The 16,161-nt window shown below is 35.3% G+C and overlaps 1 protein-coding gene across 3 annotated transcripts in view; it reads left to right on the forward strand.

The window, feature by feature from the left end:
• Positions 1 to 16,161, forward strand: part of grin2aa (glutamate receptor, ionotropic, N-methyl D-aspartate 2A, a) — a 111,267-nt gene that overhangs the window by 52,172 nt on the left and 42,934 nt on the right. For all 3 annotated transcript variants that reach the window (XM_015360578.2, XM_015360580.2, XM_006637156.3), the window contains one exon: positions 14,738 to 14,852. In XM_015360578.2, the coding sequence (XP_015216064.1) occupies positions 14,738 to 14,852 (115 nt within the window). The remainder of the gene's footprint in view (positions 1 to 14,737; positions 14,853 to 16,161) is intronic.

Here is a 16,161-nt window from a genome sequence, read left to right on the forward strand (position 1 = left end):
AAATTTGACTTTTAGAATGCAATTGGAATTATTTTTAGCTGAAGTACCTTTTACAATGTGTACAGACAATTAACAGTGTTCAAAAACTGATTTGAATATCTGTACTATACAAGACAGAATATTAATGTTTTTAAACACATTCAAATCAGTTATTTCCTATACATTATATTTCTAAAGGCTCGTGAATAAGACATGTAACCAGAAGTATTGTATTGCTTATTGTTACTATTGCTGATTGACAGGGCACAATCTGTATGGTTTATATAAGAGTAGATATATACTTCTCTTATTACAGAGTGCTGTGTGTGATTTGTGTAACATGGTAAAGTATGAAACGTGGCAAACTTTGTCTTTATCATGGGAGTGCAATGCTGTGAATCCTGTACTTTCATTTGGCATTGAACGTACGCTCTGCCAGAACTGCAGAGGAGGGGCTGGCAGGGATAAGATCGCATTCCTTATACTTAAGTGCAGCAACACTCTATCAAGTGAACTATTTAAGGTCTTGTGAAAAACATAGTGAAATACCCTGTCATCATCCCCTATGCCACAAAAAGGCCATTCTTAAAAAGCGTGAAGAATATGTACTGTATATAAGAACTTACAAAAGATCAATGCCAGAACAAACATAGTATGAAATAACAGACATTTCAGAGAATAACAGGGAATAGAAAGTCATTTTTTTCATCATTTTTTTTCATCATAGCCTCAACACGGTTGCCAGCAGAGAGGATGAATTCAATTTGCTTTTCAGTAGGAGATTTAAAAATTGAACCTTTAAAGGAAAAGGTGTAGTGGTACTGTAAGTGACTGCTTTGGTGAGCCCATTGTATGAGCTGTTGATTTTTTTTTAACTTAGCCAATATTCATCCGGAACAGGATCTGATTTTCAAATACAAGCCACCAGTCAGGCTGTCTCAAAACATCAAGGGACCCTTATGTGCCCTCAGTCCTGCCAGTTTGTAAAAGATTTTGCAGAACTCTCTTTGATTTATGCTAAAGCATTTTGAAAATAAGATGGATTTAGTTTAAATGTTAAGTCAAATTGCAGCATGTACAGCATGTACAGTATTTACAGATGCAGTGTTTAATGAAAAACTGGTTATTTGACCTGAATGCTTCTTCAGCAAAGTCAGGTGCTGCTCAGTATTAATTTTTTCTCCCTTGAGTTTTTAATCTTTGTTCCCACGATGGCATTGCTGTGCTGCTCTATCTGTCATTGCAGCACAGTCTCCCCTGTCCCACTTTAAGTTCATTGTGCTCCAGTGCAGAGCACTGGGACGTGCACTCAATCTGCAACCTTTGAATTTCATCGTTTTCAGAAGTAGCAGCAAACTCCCACAGCCCCAGTGGTAAACCTCCTGACTCAAGACTACACTGTCGTGTTCTCAGCGTTCATAAACGGAAAACAAGAAGCCACTCTTCTTTGTAGATATGCTGAGCATTTCACAAAATGAGGGTTGCGTGCTACTTGTTTTGATTGTGAAGCGAGTCCAGCGACAGTGTACAGATGTGGAATTGAAATAAACTAGGACAGCCCAGATCTTGTGCTTGTTCTGAGGGAACTGAGGTATTGCAGAATTGCATTTCTCATTTGAAATGAAAGCATTTTCTCCTTTTCAGAAATCCCCAATCTGCATTTTCATCTGCTATTCTGAATGCTGCTCAGTCACCGAAAGTAAAACATTTTTTATTTTCTTTAAAAGACAGTTACCAACAAAAAGCAATATCAGTCTCAGTTTTTGAAAGTCACGATTCTGTAGGAAAGTGTTGAGTGTCAAAACATTTTAGATAAGAATGTGTAAGAAACTATTCAGGTGACACAAGGTCTTAATTCACACTCAACTCACGCGTTGACATTTCAAACTGAGTGCATAACAAACATTTTAAATTGCATTTAAAATTGCTGATAGAAATGCTCTCTTATATGTTACACTGTAGACGGCTCTATCAATCTTTTTCTTTTTTGTAGCCTGATCTTGTTATTTAGAAAAAAGAAATGCTGACAATCTACTGTACATTCTCCTTGGTTTGTCAAGTCATTTAGGAGTAAGATTTCAGTGAAGTACATTTTCCACTCTAATAATAATAAACTTTATTTATAGAGCACCTTTCATACAAATACTGTAGCAGCTCAAAGTGCTTTAAAAGCCAAGCGTAAAAATAAAATCTTAGAAATTAAGAGAGATACTTTCAGTTGTTAAGGAAAACACAGTAATACAGTAAAGCAAAATAAATGTCAATTTCATGCTTGAAAGAGAAATAAATAGAAATTAGGAAAGCTGTAATAAAATAAGAACAATAAAAGGTAAAGAAATAAGATAAAGAGAAAGAACAAAGAACCATTTTAACTAAAAGCTCAATTAAAAATATATGTCTTCAAGTATTTTTTCCTCAGCGAAACCCTTAGCTAGAATTAGGGAAGACTCCCACGAAAGGTAGACAATTTCCAACGGCATGGCTGTGTTTTCGGATACAAATGATATTTAGGAAAACATATATTTCAGTGTTTTCTAAACATTTTCTTCTGACATATATGGGTATGTAGTATGCATTGCCCAAACAGAAATTTGTCTAAATTGCCCTCAAAGCAAAGGTTTGAAAGAAACTGATTATAGTTTACAAACTCCCACATTTGGCATTAGAAAACCCAGCATATAAACAATCAAACCCACGATTTAATGGGCTTTCTGACTCTAACCCTAGATAAGCCTGAAACCGTGCTCAGTGAGAACACATTTCAATACGACAATTACAATAACAGAATAGTTTTCAAAAAACAGACTTTTATCATTCTTTGTATTCTTTTCTTTTTGTCTAGATTGCTAAACCATTTCAGAGTAATATCTTGATGTACTGAAGTTTATTTTCACCACAAATGAGTGGATGTTTGTGTAAACTCATTGAGGAGTGTCTGAACCCTAACCTCAGCAAAACCCCTAGCTAGGGTTAGGGTTAGGATTCCCACAACACTTACACAATCTTTGATGGCATGGCTGTGTTTAAGGACAGAAATGATATTTAGGAAAGGCGGTATTTTAATGTTTTCTCAACATTTTTTTTCAGACATATATGGGTATATACAATTTTGCCCAATAGGAATGTGGTCTAAATTGCCCTTAAAGCAAAGGATTGAAGGAAACTGATTAAAGTTTGCAAACTCCTGCATTTGGCATTAGAAAAACAGGCATATAACTAATTAAACCAAGATTTAATGGGGATTCTGACTCTTACTCTAGATAAGGCTGAAACCGTGCTCAGTGAGAACACATTTCAATACAACATTTACAATAACAGAATAGTTTTCAAAAAACAGAATTGTAACATTCTTGGTACATTCTCTTTGGTTTGTCCAGATTGCTAAGTCATTTAGGAGTAAGATTATGATTTAGTGAAGTATATTATCCTCTGAAATGAGTGGAAGTTTGTGGAAACTCATTGAAGTGTGTCTGAACCCTAACCCCAGTAAAACCCCTAGCTAGGGTTAGGGTTAGGATTCCCACAAAACGTAGACACTTTTTGATGGCATGGCTGTGTTTTAGGACAGAAATGATATTTAGGAAAGGCACTATTTCAATGTTTTTTAAACATTTTTTTCTGACATACTGTATATGGGTATGTACTATGCATTGCCCAAAAGGAATGTTGTCTAAATTGCCCTAAAAGCAAAGGTTTGAAAGAAACTGATTATAGTTTGCAAGCTCCTGCATTTGGCATTAGAAAACCACGCATATAAACAATAAAAACCAAGATTTCATGGGCTTTCTGACTCTTACCCTAGATGAGCCTGAAACCGTGCTCGGTGAGAACACATTTCAATACGACAATTACAATAACAGAATAGTTTTCAAAAAACAGACTTTTATCATTCTTGGTATTCTTTTCATTTTTTCTAGGTTGCTAAGCCATTTCAGAGTAATATTTTGATTTACTGAAGTATATGTTCCTCTGAAATGAGTGGACGTTTGTGGAAACTCATTGAAGAGTGTCTGAGCCCTAACCTCAGCAACACCTCTAGCTAGGGTTAGGGTTAGGATTCCCACAAAACGTAGACAATTTTTGATGGCATGGCTGTGTTTTAGGACAGAAATGATATTAAGGAAAGGCGATATTTCAATGTTTTCTAAACATTTATTTCTGACATATATGGGTATGTACTAAACAGTACATTGCCCAAAAGGAATGTGGTCTAAATTGCCCTTAAAACAAAGGTTTGAAAGAAACTAATTTTAGTTTGCAAACTTCTGCATTTGGCATTAGAAAAACAGGCATATAACCAATTCAACCCTAGATTTAATGGGGTTTCTGACTCTTACCCAAGATAAGCCTGAAATCGTACTCATTGTGATCACATTTCAATATGACATTTTCAAATAACAGAATACTTGTCAAAAAATAGAACTTTTACCATTCTTGGTACATTCTTTTCTTTTTGTCTAGATTGCTAAACCATTTCAGAGTAATATCTTGATGTACTGAAGTTTATTTTCACCACAAATGAGTGGATGTTTGTGTAAACTCATTGAGGAGTGTCTGAACCCTAACCTCAGCAAAACCCCTAGCTAGGGTTAGGGTTAGGATTCCCACAACACTTACACAATTTTTGATGGCATGGCTGTGTTTAAGGACAGAAATGATATTTAGGAAAGGCGGTATTTTAATGTTTTCTCAACATTTTTTTTCAGACATATATGGGTATATACAATTTTGCCCAATAGGAATGTGGTCTAAATTGCCCTTAAAGCAAAGGATTGAAGGAAACTGATTAAAGTTTGCAAACTCCTGCATTTGGCATTAGAAAAACAGGCATATAACTAATTAAACCAAGATTTAATGGGGATTCTGACTCTTACTCTAGATAAGGCTGAAACCGTGCTCAGTGAGAACACATTTCAATACAACATTTACAATAACAGAATAGTTTTCAAAAAACAGAATTGTAACATTCTTGGTACATTCTCTTTGGTTTGTCCAGATTGCTAAGCCATTTCAGAGTAAAATTTTGATTTACTGAAGTATTTTTTCCTCTGAAATGAGTGGAAGTTTGTGGAAACTCATTGAGGACTGTCTGAACCCTAACCTCAGCAACACCTCTAGCTAGGGTTAGGGTTAGGATTCCCACAAAACGTAGACACTTTTTGATGGCATGGCTGTGTTTTAGGACAGAAATGATATTTAGGAAAGGCACTATTTCAATGTTTTTTAAACAGTTTTTTCTGACATACTGTATATGGGTATGTACTATGCATTGCCCAAAAGGAATGTTGTCTAAATTGCCCTAAAAGCAAAGGTTTGAAAGAAACTGATTATAGTTTGCAAGCTCCTGCATTTGGCATTAGAAAACCACGCATATAAACAATAAAAACCAAGATTTCATGGGCTTTCTGACTCTTACCCTAGATAAGCCTGAAACCGTGCTCGGTGAGAACACATTTCAATACGACAATTACAATAACAGAATAGTTTTCAAAAAACAGACTTTTATCATTCTTGGTATTCTTTTCATTTTTTCTAGGTTGCTAAGCCATTTCAGAGTAATATTTTGATTTACTGAAGTATATTTTCCTCTGAAATGAGTGGACGTTTGTGGAAACTCATTGAGGAGTGTCTGAACCCTAACCTCAGCAACACCTCTAGCTAGGGTTAGGGTTAGGATTCCCACAAAACGTAGACAATTTTTGATGGCATGGCTGTGTTTTAGGACAGAAATGATATTAAGGAAAGGCGATATTTCAATGTTTTCTAAACATTTATTTCTGACATATATGGGTATGTACTAAACAGTACATTGCCCAAAAGGAATGTGGTCTAAATTGCCCTTAAAGCAAAGGTTTGAAAGAAACTAATTTTAGTTTGCAAACTTCTGCATTTGGCATTAGAAAAACAGGCATATAACCTATTCAACCCTAGATTTAATGGGGTTTCTGACTCTTACCCGAGATAAGCCTGAAATCGTACTCATTGTGATCACATTTCAATACGACATTTTCAAATAACAGAATACTTGTCAAAAAATATAATTTTTACCATTCTTGGTACATTCTTTTCTTTTTGTCTAGATTGCAAAACCATTTCAGAGTAATATCTTTATGTACTGAAGTTTATTTTCACCACAAATGAGTGGATGTTTGTGTAAACTCATTGAGGAGTGTCTGAACCCTAACCTCAGCAAAACCCCTAGCTAGGGTTAGGGTTAGGATTCCCACAACACTTACACAATTTTTGATGGCATGGCTGTGTTTAAGGACAGAAATGATATTTAGGAAAGGCGGTATTTTAATGTTTTCTCAACATTTATTTTCAGACATATATGGGTATATACAATTTTGCCCAAAAGGAATGTGGTCTAAATTGCCCTTAAAGCAAAGGATTGAAGGAAACTGATTAAAGTTTGCAAACTCCTGCATTTGGCATTAGAAAAACAGGCATATAACTAATTAAACCAAGATTTAATGGGGATTCTGACTCTTACTCTAGATAAGGCTGAAACCGTGCTCAGTGAGAACACATTTCAATACAACATTTACAATAACAGAATAGTTTTCAAAAAACAGAATTGTAACATTCTTGGTACATTCTCTTTGATTTGTCCAGATTGCTAAGTCATTTAGGAGTAAGATTATGATTTAGTGAAGTATATTATCCTCTGAAATGAGTGGAAGTTTGTGGAAACTCATTGAGGAGTGTCTGAACCCTAACCCCAGCAAAACCCCTAGCTAGGGTTAGGGTTAGGATTCCCACAAAACGTAGACACTTTTTGATGGCATGGCTGTGTTTTAGGACAGAAATGATATTTAGGAAAGGCACTATTTCAATATTTTTTAAACATTTTTTTCTGACATACTGTATATGGGTATGTACTATGCATTGCCCAAAAGGAATGTTGTCTAAATTGCCCTAAAAGCAAAGGTTTGAAAGAAACTGATTATAGTTTGCAAGCTCCTGCATTTGGCATTAGAAAACCACGCATATAAACAATAAAAACCAAGATTTCATGGGCTTTCTGACTCTTACCCTAGATAAGCCTGAAACCGTGCTCGGTGAGAACACATTTCAATACGACAATTACAATAACAGAATAGTTTTCAAAAAACAGAGTTTTATCATTCTTGGTATTCTTTTCATTTTTTCTAGGTTGCTAAGCCATTTCAGAGTAATATTTTGATTTACTGAAGTATATTTTCCTCTGAAATGAGTGGACGTTTGTGGAAACTCATTGAGGAGTGTCTGAACCCTAACCTCAGCAACACCTCTAGCTAGGGTTAGGGTTAGAATTCCCACAAAACGTAGACAATTTTTGATGGCATGGCTGTGTTTTAGGACAGAAATGATATTAAGGAAAGGCGATATTTCAATGTTTTCTAAACATTTATTTCTGACATATATGGGTATGTACTAAACAGTACATTGCCCAAAAGGAATGTGGTCTAAATTGCCCTTAAAGCAAAGGTTTGAAAGAAACTAATTTTAGTTTGCAAACTTCTGCATTTGGCATTAGAAAAACAGGCATATAACCAATTCAACCCTAGATTTAATGGGGTTTCTGACTCTTACCCGAGATAAGCCTGAAATCGTACTCATTGTGATCACATTTCAATACGACATTTTCAAATAACAGAATACTTGTCAAAAATTAGAGTTTTTACCATTCTTGGTACATTCTTTTCTTTTTGTCTAGATTGCTAAACCATTTCAGAGTAATATCTTGATGTACTGAAGTTTATTTTCACCACAAATGAGTGGATGTTTGTGTAAACTCATTGAGGAGTGTCTGAACCCTAACCTCAGCAAAACCCCTAGCTAGGGTTAGGGTTAGGATTCCCACAACACTTACACAATTTTTGATGGCATGGCTGTGTTTAAGGACAGAAATGATATTTAGGAAAGGCGGTATTTTAATGTTTTCTCAACATTTTTTTTCAGACATATATGGGTATATACAATTTTGCCCAATAGGAATGTGGTCTAAATTGCCCTTAAAGCAAAGGATTGAAGGAAACTGATTAAAGTTTGCAAACTCCTGCATTTGGCATTAGAAAAACAGGCATATAACTAATTAAACCAAGATTTAATGGGGATTCTGACTCTTACTCTAGATAAGGCTGAAACCGTGCTCAGTGAGAACACATTTCAATACAACATTTACAATAACAGAATAGTTTTCAAAAAACAGAATTGTAACATTCTTGGTACATTCTCTTTGGTTTGTCCAGATTGCTAAGCCATTTCAGAGTAAAATTTTGATTTACTGAAGTATTTTTTCCTCTGAAATGAGTGGAAGTTTGTGGAAACTCATTGAGGAGTGTCTGAACCCTAACCCCAGCAAAACCCCTAGCTAGGGTTAGGGTTAGGATTCCCACAAAACGTAGACACTTTTTGATGGCATGGCTGTGTTTTAGGACAGAAATGATATTTAGGAAAGGCACTATTTCAATGTTTTTTAAACATTTTTTTCTGACATACTGTATATGGGTATGTACTATGCATTGCCCAAAAGGAATGTTGTCTAAATTGCCCTAAAAGCAAAGGTTTGAAAGAAACTGATTATAGTTTGCAAGCTCCTGCATTTGGCATTAGAAAACCATGCATATAAACAATAAAAACCAAGATTTCATGGGCTTTCTGACTCTTACCCTAGATAAGCCTGAAACCGTGCTCGGTGAGAACACATTTCAATACGACAATTACAATAACAGAATAGTTTTCAAAAAACAGACTTTTATCATTCTTGGTATTCTTTTCATTTTTTCTAGGTTGCTAAGCCATTTCAGAGTAATATTTTGATTTACTGAAGTATATTTTCCTCTGAAATGAGTGGACGTTTGTGGAAACTCATTGAGGAGTGTCTGAACCCTAACCTCAGCAACACCTCTAGCTAGGGTTAGGGTTAGGATTCCCACAAAACGTAGACACTTTTTGATGGCATGGCTGTGTTTTAGGACAGAAATGATATTAAGGAAAGGTGATATTTCAATGTTTTCTAAACATTTATTTCTGACATATATGGGTATGTACTAAACAGTACATTTCCCAAAAGGAATGTGGTCTAAATTGCCCTTAAAGCAAAGGTTTGAAAGGAACTAATTTTAGTTTGCAAACTTCTGTATTTGGCATTAGAAAAACAGGCATATAACCAATTCAACCCTAGATTTAATGGGGTTTCTGACTCTTACCCGAGATAAGCCTGAAATCGTACTCATTGTGATCACATTTCAATACGACATTTTCAAATAACAGAATACTTGTCAAAAAATATAATTTTTACCATTCTTGGTACATTCTTTTCTTTTTGTCTAGATTGCTAAACCATTTCAGAGTATTATCTTTATGTACTGAAGTTTATTTTCACCACAAATGAGTGGATGTTTGTGTAAACTCATTGAGGAGTGTCTGAACCCTAACCTCAGCAAAACCCCTAGCTAGGGTTAGGGTTAGGATTCCCACAACACTTACACAATTTTTGATGGCATGGCTGTGTTTAAGGACAGAAATGATATTTAGGAAAGGCGGTATTTTAATGTTTTCTCAACATTTTTTTTCAGACATATATGGGTATATACAATTTTGCCCAATAGGAATGTGGTCTAAATTGCCCTTAAAGCAAAGGATTGAAGGAAACTGATTAAAGTTTGCAAACTCCTGCATTTGGCATTAGAAAAACAGGCATATAACTAATTAAACCAAGATTTAATGGGGATTCTGACTCTTACTCTAGATAAGGCTGAAACCGTGCTCAGTGAGAACACATTTCAATACAACATTTACAATAACAGAATAGTTTTCAAAAAACAGAATTGTAACATTCTTGGTACATTCTCTTTGGTTTGTCCAGATTGCTAAGTCATTTAGGAGTAAGATTGTGATTCAGTAAAGTATATTTTCCTCTGAAATGAGTGGAAGTTTGTGGAAACTCATTGAGGAGTGTCTGAACCCTAACCCCACAAAACCCCTAGCTAGGGTTAGGGTTAGGATTCCCACAACACTTACACAATTTTTGATGGCATGGCTGTGTTTAAGGACAGAAATGATATTTAGGAAAGGCGGTATTTTAATGTTTTCTCAACATTTTTTTTCAGACATATATGGGTATATACAATTTTGCCCAATAGGAATGTGGTCTAAATTGCCCTTAAAGCAAAGGATTGAAGGAAACTGATTAAAGTTTGCAAACTCCTGCATTTGGCATTAGAAAAACAGGCATATAACTAATTAAACCAAGATTTAATGGGGATTCTGACTCTTACTCTAGATAATGCTGAAACCGTGCTCAGTGAGAACACATTTCAATACAACATTTACAATAACAGAATAGTTTTCAAAAAACAGAATTGTAACATTCCTGGTACATTCTCTTTGGTTTGTCCAGATTGCTAAGCCATTTCAGAGTAAAATTTTGATTTACTGAAGTATTTTTTCCTCTGAAATGAGTGGACGTTTGTGGAAACTCATTGAGGAGTGTCTGAACCCTAACCTCAGCAACACCTCTAGCTAGGGTTAGGGTTAGGATTCCCACAAAACGTAGACACTTTTTGATGGCATGGCTGTGATTTAGGACAGAAATGATATTTAGGAAAGGCACTATTTCAATGTTTTTTAAACATTTTTTTCTGACATACTGTATATGGGTATGTACTTTGCATTGCCCAAAAGGAATGTTGTCTAAATTGCCCTAAAAGCAAAGGTTTGAAAGAAACTGATTATAGTTTCCAAGCTCCTGCATTTGGCATTAGAAAACCATGCATATAAACAATACAAACCAAGATTTCATGGGCTTTCTGACTCTTACCCTAGATAAGCCTGAAACCGTGCTCGGTGAGAACACATTTCAATACGACAATTACAATAACAGAATAGTTTTCAAAAAACAGACCTTTATCATTCTTGGTATTCTTTTCATTTTTTCTAGGTTGCTAAGCCATTTCAGAGTAATATTTTGATTTACTGAAGTATATTTTCCTCTGAAATGAGTGGACGTTTGTGGAAACTCATTGAGGAGTGTCTGAACCCTAACCTCAGCAACACCTCTAGCTAGGGTTAGGGTTAGGATTCCCACAAAACGTAGAAAATTTTTGATGGCATGGCTGTGTTTTAGGACAGAAATGATATTAAGGAAAGGTGATATTTCAATGTTTTCTAAACATTTATTTCTGACATATATGGGTATGTACTAAATTCCAAAAGGAATGTGGTCTAAATTGCCCTTAAAGCAAAGGTTTGAAAGAAACTAATTTTAGTTTGCCTGTAATGCTTTGGGATTTTTAACGGTTACCATAGTTCAGCCTAAAATTACATACATACTCTATGGTTCCATAGTTGATTCTTTTTTTTAGCTGCATTTGTTTCTGTTTAATACTCCCACTTGAATTTTGTCATGCCGAATTCATGTGTTTCATATTTTCTAAAATGACATTTTTATGTTTTGAAAGTATCTATCACATGTCCATGAGGTATGTTCATCCACAAGTTAAATTTCATGAAAGATAAACAGCAGTGTGACATCAGCACCCCAGATCTTTAGTGCTCCCAATTTCAGACTGTGCTTCACTGCAGATATTCACCAAAAACTGCCACAGCATCATGAATCATCTCAAGGTGAAAATGTAGAAATCTCCGGAGTCCAATTAGAATATATTGGTTGAAAAAAGTCGTCTATGTACTGTAGGATCCATACAGATGCATTGACTATTTTTTTTCTAATATTATAACAGAATAGATATTTTTTTTAAAGCATAATGTACTGACAGCTTTAGTTTTTAGTATACTATTGCAGCACCAAAAGAGCACACATAATTAGAATTATTGGTCTTTCCAGTAATTGTTTTCATTTGTAGTGGTAAGGCATGTTATTACACTTAAAATTAAGTGTTATTGGTTTCTATAATCTTTCTTTTGCCTTAACAAGACAGCTTGGGCTTTTGTGTAAATGCAGAGTTTTTACTGCTAAGAGGCCTTCTGATAAGGGACATCATACAATACAGAACCATCTAATGATAAACAGTAAAGCTCCAGTGAGTCTCTTGCCTGCTTCTCCCCAAGACAATGGGTAAGGGGTCTTTTTTCATCACCCAAGGAAAATCCATAAATGAGGGACCTGCGCGATAGGTACAGCAACTAAACCTGGCAGTATCCTGACCAATCACCAGCTGAGATGTCTCCATTTAAAAGTTTATACTTAACTCATTTTTCTTTGGTTAACTGACTGGCTCCACATCTCTCTCCAACTGAGCTGGCAATCTGACTTTTCCAAACACATAACTGTTAGTCTGAAAGAGTGAGTAAAATACAGAATTCTGCCCAATATATTCTTTCTGAAGCAGAATAAATTTTGTGTACACAAACCCACTGTTATTTTAATTTTAATCAGATCAATGAAATATGAGAGTTGGAGTTTTTTTTCGACATCCTGAATATCCGAGTATATTCAGCACCAAGGGATAACCGGAATGATCCGAGTTCTTTCACCTGTCTACTATGCAGCTGGACCCAAGAAGACCACTATGGAGAAGCTGTTTTTATAGACTTTTCAGCAAGATGTTAGCATCTGGCAGAGCTGCCTAGTTTAACTTTATCAAATATGTGTGGCCAATGGATCTTTGAGTAAAAAACTTCTTTAATTGCATTATAATTCTCGAGAGTTTAATTTTTTATTCCAAATGTGTTTGATGTTTAGTTCACGGGTAGTAAATACATATTTACTTATATCCAAGAATAAGAGTGTGATGTAATTAAATGAGACGGATCAAACATACGAGGTAGACCATAACAAGTTATAGTTGATATATTTTAATTCTTCTTCTTGAAATGTCTGAGTGAACAATCAATCTTTTATATCAAAACACATTGTTTCACAAATAAATTCTGTTATGTTTGTTATGAATTAATTTGGTTTTATATCAATACATTGTAGTGTATTTAGAATCTGTATGTGAGACTGCAAATTATTATGCTTGATTGATTGATTCCTTAAAGTTGTCAAGTACCTTTACAATTTGCTGTACCAGTTTATAATCGTTATAGTAAATTAAAACTCTCACATCACTTCATCTCCCAAACTTTGAGTATAGTATTAGGATAGGCTGAGAAATTGTATTCAGTATGACAGGGAGAAAGTTGTTTGTGTTTTGTTTCTGGTGCTCTGCTAAATATTAAAGTATCTACTTCCCTCGACATCCCTTTTTTTCCATCATGCAGACATGCTCTTTATCCCAGTGACTTTCAAACAGACACATACAAAATGCGTGTTTATACTCTAATCAAATGAATATCATAATATAATGCATTCTTCTGCCACCAACCTACAGTATTTAGCATGCTGGGAAGAGATAGACCAGCAACAATAGACAATACCAGCCTTGTCTAAGTTGTGGGCCAAGAGAATTTCAAACCCTCTGAAATTTCAATGCAAGGGCTTTTTACAAGAATCTGTTTGGAACGCTTTGTTTGATAACGGAGTAAAGTAGGCTTTTGCAGGTCAAGTCCTCTGCTTCTGCTGCCAGAGAGGCTTCTGGCAACAATGTAGCTCTCGTCTGTTGCAGCTTGGAGAGACGCCTGATTCAGGCTAAACAGAGCGTGATCCTTGCAATGGGTCGCTGCTGATTGAGCTCCTTCGATTCTGTGGGACAAGTATCTGCAGTTCTGAATGCCAAGGGGATCAGTGTTTGATGGTCCAAAACAAAAAAGAAGAATTAGATTGAGCCTCTTCCAACAGGCTTCTGGTTGTGTAGTGATGGTGTCAGCTGGTGCTGCTGAAATATTGCTGTAACCTCAAGAGTTCATAAACTAAGTAATATGTCCTTCAAGCAGCTCAAAGACAGTAGCGATAAGGGTAAAAATCCCTGTGCATGGGCAAGGATGCACAGTAATGAGTTTGATTTAATACTGTTTGTTAGCTTTATCATCTAGAATGTTCCTAATGGAATATCTTGTTTTTTTTAATTCCATAAATTCAACACATTTGTTTCTTACGATTGTTCAATTTGCAAACGAGCAGGGGCAAACAGCTTGGTTGAAACCAGAGCATCTTTTTCATTTTCTTAAAGTGGGCTGGCGATTTATTTTCTTAGTCTGAAAGGCTTTGTTGTAGAAAGCACAAAAACAAAGGAAAAATCAATCAATTCAATCATTGGTTAATAGTCAAATTTCATACATTTAATTTGAAAATTATTCTAATTTGTAAATAAGTTACTAATAAGTTGCTAATTTAAATAAGCACAGGTCTGTTAGATGGAGCAGAGCTGTAGAGAAAAAGACAGTTCTGAGTCCAGAGTTGGAAAACACCTTTTGGGGAAAAAAGTTCTTCCTTCAATGTGCCATAAGATGTACTGTGGCTCCTGTTTCCAGAACCAAAACAGGGGATAATATTGGAAATACTGCAGTGATAAGGTCATGTCATGAGCTGAGCTCAAAATTAAAAACAATGTAACAGCAAAATAGAGCTTTTCCTAATCAAATAACAGAGAACATATTTCAGTGTTTTTTTTCCTATCAGTGATATGTGCTTTACTTTGCATTTACCCTGAATATTTCCAGGTGATCATAGTTTGGTGTGTCGTGCTAAGTATATACCTGTGTCTCAAAAATAGCAGGGATGCTGTCAAACAAATGCAGACTCGAGTTTTCAGGGAGAGTAACAATATTCCCTGCACATTTTTCATCTGTGATAATCTGATGACTGAATTAGGTAGCTCATTAGGTGCTTGACTCCTCATTAATTTTTCATTGAATATTTGTCTTTCAGATATATGATGAATGTGACCTGGGATGGCAGAGATTTGTCCTTCACAGAAGATGGGTACCAAGCAAACCCCAAACTTGTGGTCATAGTTTTGAACAAGGACAGGGAGTGGGAAAAGGTAAGGCCAAATCTGCTGGAACTGAATACTGTACTTTGACAGACACAGCCTACAACGAACAGTATAAAACTGCATTTTGATTCAGTTTTCAGTGCATTAGTTGTACATCCAGGATGTGTTGGATCCGGTGGAGTGCTATGACCATCGACAGATTGTGCTCTTTAGGGATTTCTCGACATGCTCCCTGTAAATACTCTGTAAACCGACAGATGTCATTTCAGTTTCCAATGACATGCCAATTGCAACATGAGATTAAATGTGTTTTGCTGCAGGGTAAGTCTCTGTGGCAATTTCAACCCCAATGTGCTGTAGGGTGAAGAGGAAATATCATTTGAAAATCTGAGTCATATATAATTTTTCTGTCACATTTATGTTGGCTCTTTTATCTAATGATGGTTGACACATTTTTAATGTAAACATTTTTTAACAGTAAATTTTTGTGTTACAAGATTAAGGTAAATTAATCTGCAAAATTCACAGGTGTGTGCGAAAACCACTGAAGTGTTGGTTGTCTCACAGCATAAGTCTTATGTGACCCAAATTGGTGTGGTTAGAAAATGAACAGCATTTATTCCATTAATTTATTTCTGTTAGTTGAAATCTTGAGTTCTCTAAATACATTTCAAGAAGGACATAAAGTAACTTTTCAGTTATTTTTTGCAAAATCATTACATAAATAGACAAGAGAAAGGCACATCATATTTTGAGGTTAACATGTTATTATTAAGTAATTACCTCCTTTTAATCGCTATCTATGATTATTGATTATTGATTATTCTCCAGTTTTCAGATGTTGAATAAATAGCAACATTGTTAAGGCCATAATCCATAAGCACGTGTCTTTGTGTAGATTGAATGAGCGCATCTTCATGGCACCCAGGCATGTTGGTGATAATTAGAAACGATTCATATTCTTGTTTAAAGGTGGACAGAAAGAATAAAGGGCTATAAATTACAATGTTTGCAACTAGATTGTTACTACTTTCATTTGGAAAAACGTGATTTTAAGTTTTTAATGACAGGGAATAAATAATGGTTCTAAAACCAAAACAATGGGAGAGATTGATCCCTTTGATTTTACCCAAAAGTTAAATCAATTTTAGCATCAGACCAGAGAAAGGTATTGACAAGATAAAGCCTACATGAATACAGATAGCATGATCTTAAGAGGAGATGATTTAGAAGCAGTTCAATTGCATCTCAAAAATTGCATTTTCTCACAGCCTAAAGGAGGAAAATGAGCAGTAAACTCCTCTTTTGCACCTATTCTCCATGGGAATAAAGGATATTAAAAAAGTGATACATTTCC

Source organism: Lepisosteus oculatus, chromosome 19 (genome assembly GCF_040954835.1).
Source record: "Lepisosteus oculatus isolate fLepOcu1 chromosome 19, fLepOcu1.hap2, whole genome shotgun sequence".
In the NCBI taxonomy this organism is placed as follows: Eukaryota; Metazoa; Chordata; class Actinopteri; order Semionotiformes; family Lepisosteidae; genus Lepisosteus; species Lepisosteus oculatus.